General features: G+C 33.6%; 1 protein-coding gene and 1 long non-coding RNA gene across 49 annotated transcripts; one reads left to right on the top strand and one right to left on the bottom strand.

The window, feature by feature from the left end:
- Positions 1 to 534: 534 nt before the first annotated feature.
- On the top strand, positions 535 to 5,590 carry LOC145124031 (uncharacterized). 48 transcript variants are annotated; one of them, XM_079059241.1, is made up of 15 exons: positions 535 to 815; positions 932 to 1,031; positions 1,098 to 1,153; positions 1,244 to 1,622; positions 1,705 to 1,989; positions 2,178 to 2,217; positions 2,648 to 2,782; positions 2,865 to 2,908; positions 2,988 to 3,299; positions 3,488 to 3,703; positions 3,794 to 3,850; positions 3,935 to 3,982; positions 4,207 to 4,276; positions 4,482 to 4,569; positions 5,131 to 5,343. In XM_079059241.1, the coding sequence occupies exons 11-15, from the start codon at positions 3,818 to 3,820 to the stop codon at positions 5,225 to 5,227; spliced, it is 336 nt and encodes a 111-aa protein (XP_078915367.1). In that variant the 5' UTR covers positions 535 to 815; positions 932 to 1,031; positions 1,098 to 1,153; positions 1,244 to 1,622; positions 1,705 to 1,989; positions 2,178 to 2,217; positions 2,648 to 2,782; positions 2,865 to 2,908; positions 2,988 to 3,299; positions 3,488 to 3,703; positions 3,794 to 3,817; the 3' UTR covers positions 5,228 to 5,343. The 48 variants fall into 48 exon arrangements, 10 of the variants coding, with proteins under 10 accessions (XP_078915367.1, XP_078915366.1, XP_078915371.1 ...); XM_079059240.1 differs by having other exon boundaries at positions 932 to 1,153; XM_079059239.1 differs by lacking the exon at positions 535 to 815 and adding an exon at positions 5,345 to 5,590 and having other exon boundaries at positions 832 to 1,153; positions 5,131 to 5,228.
- A 2,190-nt stretch (positions 5,591 to 7,780) lies between these two features.
- On the bottom strand, positions 7,781 to 9,240 carry LOC145126297 (uncharacterized). The gene is made up of 3 exons (XR_013716391.1): positions 9,107 to 9,240; positions 8,946 to 9,020; positions 7,781 to 7,876 (listed from the first exon to the last, which is right to left on the bottom strand). It is a non-coding gene; the product is annotated as an uncharacterized LOC145126297 (long non-coding RNA).
- Between the last annotated feature and the right edge of the window lie 967 nt (positions 9,241 to 10,207).

The raw sequence follows: 10,207 nt of genomic DNA, 5'->3' as shown, positions 1-10,207 counted from the left end.
ATGCTCATTTCTTCATTTCTACTTGTGAGTTGTAGTTTGGAGGACTTTTGAGTTGTAGTTTGAAGAGCTTTTGACTGTTGGATTTTTTGCCTTCTACCGGCCAAAAAATAGTTTTATTTGGTAAGAACAACATTTTTGACCATGTTTGTATCATATGGCTTCCTGAGTCCTTACAAGTAACCATGGTTTATGTGTTGAAGTGATGTCTGGTGCACATATTTTGAAGATAGAATAAGGCAATGATGCAAGAAAGTTAGTATCTATAAAACTGTTATTCATCCATCTCCCTGTCTGTAGAGTGCCAAAGACCACATACACTATAAAGATAACTTGTTTTGATTAGAGTACAATATCCGAAGAAGCTTACAAGATACGTAAGTTTGTTTGTGTTTCACTCACATTATATATACTATCAATTCCTAAAACCCTTAGTTACAGTAAAGTTTTTTCTCTTTCTTATTTTGACACGGGATTCTTTGGCTTTATTATTTTGGCACTAAAACTTCCGTTTCTTCTTTTCTCGCGCAACCCGGTATACATTTTATCATCCTTTATCTTCTCTTCTTCAAAGACGGTTGCCGCCCTTCTCATCCAATACCGTTCGTTTGCGTTTTTCTTAAATATCTCCAAAATCAGTATTACCTGCCGGTTCCACCGACGGTTTTGAAAAAAGATGGGGAAGACGAAGAAGGAATTATTTGCATCGGCGCCATGGCGTCCCGGATGAGACGATCCTCTATTTCTCGGTCGGGCACAGGCCTATGTTGGCTGATTCGATTGCATGTTTGCCATTTGTTTCAGTGTTCTTCGTCTAGGTATGGTTTCTATTTGGATTTTATTGTGATTTTAATATGCTCTGTCTAATTCTCTTTCCTGATGATGTTTATGTGGTGATTCATATTCTACATGTAACTTACAACTCCGAAATAAGAGAAGGGGGAAAATGGAAGTGAGCTTCGAGTTGCGTGGTCGCTTCCATTCCTCGAATTCAATCTTCCTACTTCCGCCTCCGTCCTTCCCCGCTATTTCAGGTTTGTCTTTGGTTCTTTTTCTAGGGTTTATATATTGCAGCCCAAAAACATACAAATGGAAAACAGGTAGGTCGGCCGCTGATGCACCACCGGAGAGGCTAATCGGAGCCCACTGGAGAAAGGTGCAGGTTAAACTGATTTTCCTATTTCTGATTTCCGATTTCGGATTAGTTATTTGAAGCTTCAGACTTTCTAATCGCTCACTTCCACAGCTTCTCGCTTCTTCCGTTTTCTCCATCGGCTTCAGGCGTAACAGTTGGACTTGCAACCACTTCTTCAGGAATTCAGGTCACCGCCTTCTTTCACTTTTGTAGGATAACCCAATGGATTGTTCATATTGAACATCGATCTCAGTCTTCTTTCACTTCAATACCAAACCGACGAACTCAGTCAGGGCAGGAAGATGAAGATGATGTCAGGGTGTTATCTCAGTCAACGATTGCATCAAGTTATATGAAGTGTGGGTCTTGCGCGCTCTTATCGCCAATGGTTGTTGCTGCAACGGATGACCATCGAACACAACTGCCATCAGGTAATTTGGTTTTGGGGGAGACGGAAGGCGAGGGAAGACATGGAAGAGTGTAGTAGCAGGTTGATTCCACCATTTATTTCTCAATTTCACAGTTTTTAGTGTTTTTAAATCTTATTGATTTTATTCTTTGTTCTTTTTAAGTTTTGAACACCAACTGCTTGACAAAACTCCTCAATGAAAAATCTGGTCAAGATTGTGTTTCTACTTGGTAAACTGTATCATCTATCTCTTCTTTTACATTAAACTTATATTTGTTTCTACCCTGTGAAAAATTTAAGTGGGTGAATTCTTGGATATGCTTATCCAGACAGGATGACTCTATGAAATTAATCGGATGACTCTATGAAATTAATAACCTTGAATTCATCTTACAACCCTTGGTTATAGGTGGATGTGAACGAGGCTTCCACATACATTGTTATGCAGGTAAAACATGAGTTTTTCCTTCTTTTTTTTTTTTTTTTTTGATATTTATCATTTCTAAATATTGCATTTTTTTTCTTTTTTCTTTTTGATGTTAAGGAAAAGATGGAAAACGTGAATTTTTTTTATGCATAAGATGAATAGATGTTTTTATGTTTATACTTTATACATTATTTTCCTTCTTTTTGCAGCTATTTGAGATGAATGTTTGAGTTGCAACTGTTTCAGCAGGTAAGAAGTATTTTTTACGTAAATTGACGAGATTAGAAATGAGCTTTAGTAGCAAAAAAAAACTAATAATATGGTAGTGAAAGCCGTTTATTGACCATTATGCCCCTGGTCATTTAAAAGTTTTTTTCAACGTTTTGGATTTTATGTTGTTTTTTAGGTTCATATTTTTGTCGTAGTAAGAAAAATTGATTGATTGTGCAACGCTCTTTGACTTTTAGTGGCAATCGTATACGCTAAAACACATGGTCTCATATTCATCTTATGTTGATGCTATGACGCGATAATTGATTGTTTGGCTAATAAATATGTCAGATAGGGTGTTTTTCAGCATGCAATTCGTCAACGATGTCTTGGTTTGCATAAATTTTACAGCTTTTGTGTCAAAAATAATTTGTATATATTAAAAGTGTTTTGTTTTATTTTATTGCAGTTTTAGCAGACATAGGTCATGGAATTCACCCCAATTTCATGGAAAAACACCATTGCCCAGCATTGAACAAACGCCTTGTGATAAACAACTATGCAAACCAACACAAATGCTAAAACCTATAGCCTTGCAACTCAGGTGAGACTATATTTTGTAAATTTACAATGATTAATTTTTTTTTATTTTTTTATTTTCTAATAAAAAGGATTTAATGGTAAAGGACGAAGCAATTCATACAAACCATTCATCTTCCAACCACTACAGGTATAATATTTTTTTCTATTGTTTATAAATTTGAGCAGGTGTTAAGAATTTAAGCAATACATTTTCGTTTCTTTTTCAGTGATAAAGGGTAATTTCGGAATACAAAATTCACCAACGGATTCCATTCCGAAATCCGAATGGCAAAATTACTTCTTTGGCAACACTTTTGGAAGCGAGTTGAAACCGTAGATAAATTTGAAGATTTTTCAAAATCTAAGGGAACCTCCCACCCCAGTTTGCACAAACCAGAATGGAATTAACCCCTTTTTGTCAACATCAAATAATCACTAACTCTGTTGAAGAACATGGTGTGGATTTTGGTAAAGCCATTCAAGTACCTTTTATTTCTCAATGCCCAACAGAATATCAAAAACTCAGTCTACCAAATTCGGTAAATTACACAAATACCCCTTAACTATTTTTTTAAAGACTTTGGGCTTATGATAAAGTTTATATCTTCTTACTTCAAAACATGAAAACCTGATTGAGTGTTATTCAAGTGGGTCTGAAGATGATTCTGGGAGAATTTAAACATTACTAAAATGTTGTCTTTACCTTCCACAATCTTTAAATTTTCAGGAAACATTCGCGTCTACTGCAGGATTAGACCTACATTTCATTTAGAACTGACACAAAGAACGTGTGCATATTAACTTATACAACCCTTGATGAGAACTCAAAATTGTCAGTTATCGGTTCACACACCACCAGGCCAACACATGCAGCACCAGTTCGTTCAAAAGTAGTGAGAGAATAGAAAAAGAAGCTTTGCTAAAAAATGTACAATTCCAATTGGTATAACTTTATACAAAGTGATTTCATGTTCATTTTTTTTTTTTTAATTTATTGATCAAAGTGAGATTTCCTATATTTTTTATTGATTAGGAAATTTTGGTGTTTTCTGTTTGCATGATTACAAGAAGGAGGAGAAAGAGGAACATGGTATAGATTCCATTCCTTCCCATTTTCATTTTTTCAGCTTTTAACATCAATCTTTTATTCATAAAAAATTTAACCCTTTCGCAGAGTTTTGTAGACGTGGTGCAAGGAAAGAAGGTCGAACATAATGATAATGTAAGTTCATCTATTTACAGACTAACTTTTATATGTTTTTGCTGAAATTACAACTTTTATGTTGTTTTTTTCATTGTTAATTGCCAATTCAACATCATTACCATTTTACTATCTTATTACCATTTCTTCTGAGGTTCATGAATTGGATGTTTCTGGTGACATATTCGAAAGTAAAATATTTCGTTTTGCAATTTTCTATGCTTGAAATGGCTTATGAGACATAGAATGGCGTGAAAGTGCGGTACGTGATGGACTTATTGAACGAAAATAATGAAATTTTCAAATGCTTTGAAGGTAATGCATTCAGTATATATATTTCATTTCATTTCATTTTCATTTGTGTTTGTGGTTGTTTATATCTAATGTTATCTATGCTTTCTGCTGGAAATGGAAAAATTTTCTTAGGGTGGAAATTTAAAATAGTTAGTTGACATCTTTACAGCCGCATAACTCAAGTTATATATTTCCAAATCAGTTCATTCTTGACTCAAACATGCAGTCGAATGCGAGAGGAAGGTGCAGCAACTTGATTCAAGTTATTTGGAGATCGCATGTGAAAGTTACGACTGTTTAAAGTTGGCTGCATGGTACGTTTTGACTGTTTAAAGTTGGCTGCATGGTACGTTTTGAATTGGTTGAGATTCCTGCTTCAAATATTCAACGAAGGAATGAAACTGTTCATTCCGTTGCGAGATGGAATGGAATGGACCATTTTGTTCTTTGTATTTTCTTAGTTTTCCATTATTTACCGACTATTTTTTTTTTTTTTTTAAAATTTTCATTGTCTCATTAAATGTAGAAATTATTTCCAGCTTTCTGTTTCCAAACATTATTCAAAGTAGCACCAACGACATCCCTGCCTCTAATACATTTCTATGTTTTTTACCAAAAAATACCACATCGCCATTACGTGGATTTTTCGTTTTTAGATGTAAAATGCACTAACATAGCAATATAGTTTGCCTTTCCACCTTTTTTCTGTTTTTTTAAATTTGTTTTGATTTTTTACCAATAACCGACAATATGGTCTGCAAAAATCGTATCCCGGTTGGCATACTCTGATTTATGTAAATGACTAAAATACCCTTTGACCACTGCTGTGCTCTGCTATGTATAATTTATAAAATTGGGGTTATGATCTGATGCAGCATACGGTGGTTTTGTAGATATTGTTTCTTCTGGTCGTTGCTTGCAACAAATGGTAAATCATCTCAAAACATTTTTACTTTTTGGGTTCTTTTCTAAGGTAAAATACACTAAATAGCAACATACTTTCAATGATTTGTTTGTCATGTGAAGACCCCTTCTGTATATGTAATATGTTTTGATTAATATTATATTATGTTCTACCATTTGATACAGCTTGAAATAAGGAAAAAAAACAAACACAGCGCCAACAGCGCGCATGATTCCCCTCTGGTTCTTAATTGTACTACATAGAACTATTAAAATATGATTATAAATTGGTACTCTAGCGTTTCTTGGATTTGATACCAACTGAGCTTGTGATTTTGGGTTTTGGGACTAGTGAGGATGATCATGATTTTTTTGGGTTCTTCCAACTCCATATAGCTGCTCTCCTATTATTATATATTATTATTGATAAAATCTTGATGAGTTTGTGTTTTGTTTATCTTTGATGATCGCCATTTTTTTATCTAATTTAGTTTTATAGGGAAAAAAATTGCGCTACCACTTATGAAAATTTCTAATTCTGCCCCTGCTAACATTCTATTTTGTTTCATAATCTATCCTAAAGTTTATTTCTTTTGTTGATTGGAATTTTCATATTATCCTCTCGATTTTCCGTAATTTATCATTTGTTTTATTGAAATAAATTACAGATATTTTCCGTGCAATTTGGTCGTTAATAATGATTACAACGGTGTAATTATTTTCGAAATCGAAAAATATTTTTGATATCAGGATTAATGGAAAATGTCAAATAATTTATTAAATTCATGTGTAGAACCTTATATTTCGACATTATATATATATATATATATATATATATATATATATATATATATATATATATATATATATATATATATATATATATATATATATGGGTGGTGATTTTTCCACTGAATGCTTTTTATCCTTCACTTTTATACCCCTAATTTTAATTTATAAATATTTGAGAGAGAGAGAGAGAGAAAATATATTTTTGTTTCCAAAAACTTACCATGAAGCCAACGTTTACCTCCTTCCTTCAATTCAACAATACATTCGTACCTCTTCCATGCTTTTAATGATGGACATGACTACTACCTTGAGCATTTGCAAAACTCCGTTGCAATATTGTTCATCAATTTTGAATAATTTCCAATAATATTGTTTGATTTGGATATCAATAGTTTACAAAGTCCATCATTCATCTTCGTCAAGATTATATCCAGAAATTAGAGAAAAACAATAAAGCAGAAAAGTTAATAAACAAATAACTTCATCAATCCGTTTATTGATTCCCAAACACACATAACCTAATACACAAATTATCACCTTATATCATAAGCCAATGAACAAAGATTAAAGCTCTTTCTCTACTTTACTATATTTATGATTAGAAATTAGAATATTACACATAAACCAGTAGAAAACTCAATGTCATCAGGATCAGAAACTCAATGTCATCAGGATCAGAGCATAATTTAAAGCCATAAAAGGGTCGGTGGTGATTACAAGTAATTGCATCGACGAAGGATTGTCGGCTGAAGCATCGCCTATACGTGTGGCTTTTGGAAACATTTGATTTTCTCTCACTTCATTATGTTTAATTTATTTAGGGGTATAATTGTCATATATATATATATATATATATATATATATATATATATATATATATATATATATATATATATATATATATATATATATATATATATATATATATATAAAGGTTCAAATGAGAACCATAAAAAGTTAAGAACTATAACAACCATTCTTTTTACCTTATAACTTAAATCATCAGACCTATTTGATCAATCTTATCTCACAAGACAACCTTTCTCTCATCTCTTTTTTTTTCTCTCTCTCTCTCTTACCTCCTACCGCTGCCGACCCCCACCACCATCGCCGGCACCGTCGCTGTCGCCGAAATACAACGATCTTCATATCTGGAGCCGCCACCTTCAGATCTGAATCATTCACCTTCAGATCTGGTGCATTCGTCTTCAGATCTAGAACCCCCGACTTCAGATCTGCCATCACCACCGAGCGCCGCCTCCTTCCACCGTCATCTATCTCACCGACTATCGCCTTCCATGAGCCGCTTTTCTTTGCTGGAGCACCTAGAAAACACTACACTCTATTTTGAGGTCTGAATATGCTTCTTCTCCAGATCTCCAACGTTTCAGATCTGTTGAAGCACGAGAAAAACTCTTCGATCTGCTTCGTCGGAATAACAGATGTGACGGAGTATGAAGCTCTTTGTCGCCTCCAGATGTCCGGCCACCTCCAGATCTACTTCTTTATTCAAACAACCACCGGAGACTGCCTTTATCTTCATTTACACCAGACTAATTCAGATCTGATGTAGATCTGAGAAGTTGCTATTATTATACAAAGGTTTTTCTTTCTATTTCATCATTCCATCGTTGGATCTACATCGGATCTGTTCCCCCACCGTTGGTGTCGTTGTCGGAGCATCTGTTACACCCCCAAACCAGGATGGCGGAAACGTCCAGGGGTGGATGACTTTCATGTATTGTATCATAACAGTTGTGTAATAGTAAAGAAAGCAAACATAACCATCATATATATAATTGAAAAAGTTACATCATTGTAAGTATTACATGTTTCAAAAGTCAATTACAATATGATGACAAAAGATTTGTTTGACGCCTTAACGCCCATCCTCAAAAGCTGTTGGTTACCTGTTTTACTGATTCCCTAAGAATACAAGTTGTTTGAAAAAGTGTCAACAATTAAGTTGGTGAGTTAATAAGAGTTTATATGAAAAATAGTAAGCTTTTCCGTGAAAAGATGTCCTGTTGTTTCCAGAAAATATGATATTTTCTAATAAATGAGATGTAAGACGTTCACTTGTAAATGATAGTGTTTATTCCAGAAAATCCAATATTTTCCGTAGAAATGAATTGTAGTCTTAAATGTTCCAAGATTGAAATGTACCGGTGTCTTCCATACTTAAAGTAGTAATATGTGGCTCTATTCATGTATAAAACCGTTTTGAAGAAATGTGTTTTTGTGTAAAATGCACGTATAGTTGTTTCCCCATGTGAGTTTTCATAATCGTGCTTTTAAGATGTAGTGCCTGCCTCGTCGTTCTTCAGGCGCCGAGTTATTTATAACATTTGTCACCCATAACCTGCCGGTCTGGATATAGCTAACAACCAGGGCGTGGGATCATCAGTCCCGTATAGATCTATACACAAGTATCACACTCTCGTATCGGAGATTCCGATTATAAATACATGACTTTCTATATACCTCAGTTAGGTACGATGAAGACAGTGTCTCACAAATTCATTCAACGAGTGTACGTGTTTTTGAAGTTGAAAACGTTTGTAAATGACATTATCCCATATTTCCAGGATAACGTCGAATATGTCGTAAAACAATTATATATGCAATTTATATAATTTCACCCTTTGCTCAACGGGTTACAAATGGGTAAAGTTTCGTAAACTATATTTGTAAAGTTTTAACGAAATGAACATTTTGTACTCAAAATATATATAGTTATATATATTTATAAGAATAATGTAATGTATTTTGTAACGAGTTTTCATATCTTTACGTTTTTAAAAAAATGTTGTACGTAAAAATTATACGCGTTTGATAGTAAAGTCGTTTCGCGTATTTAACCCTTTTCGTAAAAATGGTAGAATAACTTATTTAAATATTTTTATTTTAACATAAATATTATTATGTGTTACTTGTATCCCCCCCCCCCCAAAACATAGAAAAATTCTTGAAAAATGTATGGGTATGAACTCACCTTAAGTGTGGTTGCGGCTAGATAACGAGATAAAACGATGATCTCCGAGTTAGAGTACGAGACGATGTTTGAATCCTATGAGTTTATAACATATGCTAATGTGTGAATAAGATGGATGATCATCAAATGTTTTCAAAAACACTAGAGTATTTAGAACTTACAATGATCTCCTTATAGTAATACTTGAAGAACAGAAGAAATATAGCTCCAGGGGATATTTGAGAGAAAATGTTTGTTATTTGAGAGAATATGAAGCTTGATGATTGAGAGAGAATTTGAAGTAAATATGCTTACTGTAAATGGGTTTGGGAAATGCCTACAATTCGTGTGTGTGTATATATATATATATATATATATATATATATATATATATATATATATATATATATGAAGGAATGAGATAAGAGAATGTGATGAGAAGTGACAGTGAGTTGATATTTACATTGGTAAGTGCACTTATCACCTTGGGAAAGTAATTTCAACCAATCAAGTGGCAACATATCATGATATTTAAGGAAATTTCGGTTCTATATGGCCGAAAACCCCTTGCACACTCACATGTGATGTTGATTTCGGTCATGGCTTCATCCAAGAAAGGGTTTTCGGTCCTAAATGGTCCAAGGCTTTGATTTTTCGGCCCTAGTGGTCCAAGCTTTGAGATTTCGGCCTACACATGTGGTCTTGGTCCCCACAAAACCGAAAACTAATTGTTTCAAGATTCTAAATACCGAAATCTCATATGTAGTATACTAGTTTATGGTTTTAACTCAACCTTTTGACTTATGTTGACTTATATAAACTAAAATCAACATGGGTTTTAATATATATATATATATATATATATATATATATATATATATATATATATATTTATATAACTTATATAAGCATGGTTTTCAAAGTATATGTATATAATAACTTATATAAACATTCCCTCATGGCTAAAGGTGATTTAATGTATCAAGGTTACAATGTGGTTTTCACTTTTACATAATACATCATTTGACTTGGCTCGACTCCAAGTTTGCCAGTTGTTACAGCATCAAAAATCACAAATCGCAGTCATCATCTCAACCTACAGGTGTTAATCTTGATCTCGTTTTGTTCCAAAACTCTTGAACTTATTTTTTTCCCTGATATGTTCCATCACCGACGAAATGTTTGTCGGATTTGTACCAGATATGTTATGTGTCGCCTCCTTCTCATCTATAACTCGTTTCCGTCTCTGTCTCTCTTATCTCTGGTCAAAACACCACCAAATC

The sequence above is a fragment of the Lactuca virosa genome, chromosome 7 (genome assembly GCF_052849685.1).
Source record: "Lactuca virosa cultivar CGN04683 chromosome 7, Lactuca_virosa_CGN04683_v6, whole genome shotgun sequence".
NCBI classification, from domain to species: domain Eukaryota; kingdom Viridiplantae; phylum Streptophyta; class Magnoliopsida; order Asterales; family Asteraceae; genus Lactuca; species Lactuca virosa.
Note: the sequence above shows the minus strand (reverse complement) of the source record. Positions and strands in the feature narration are given on the sequence as shown.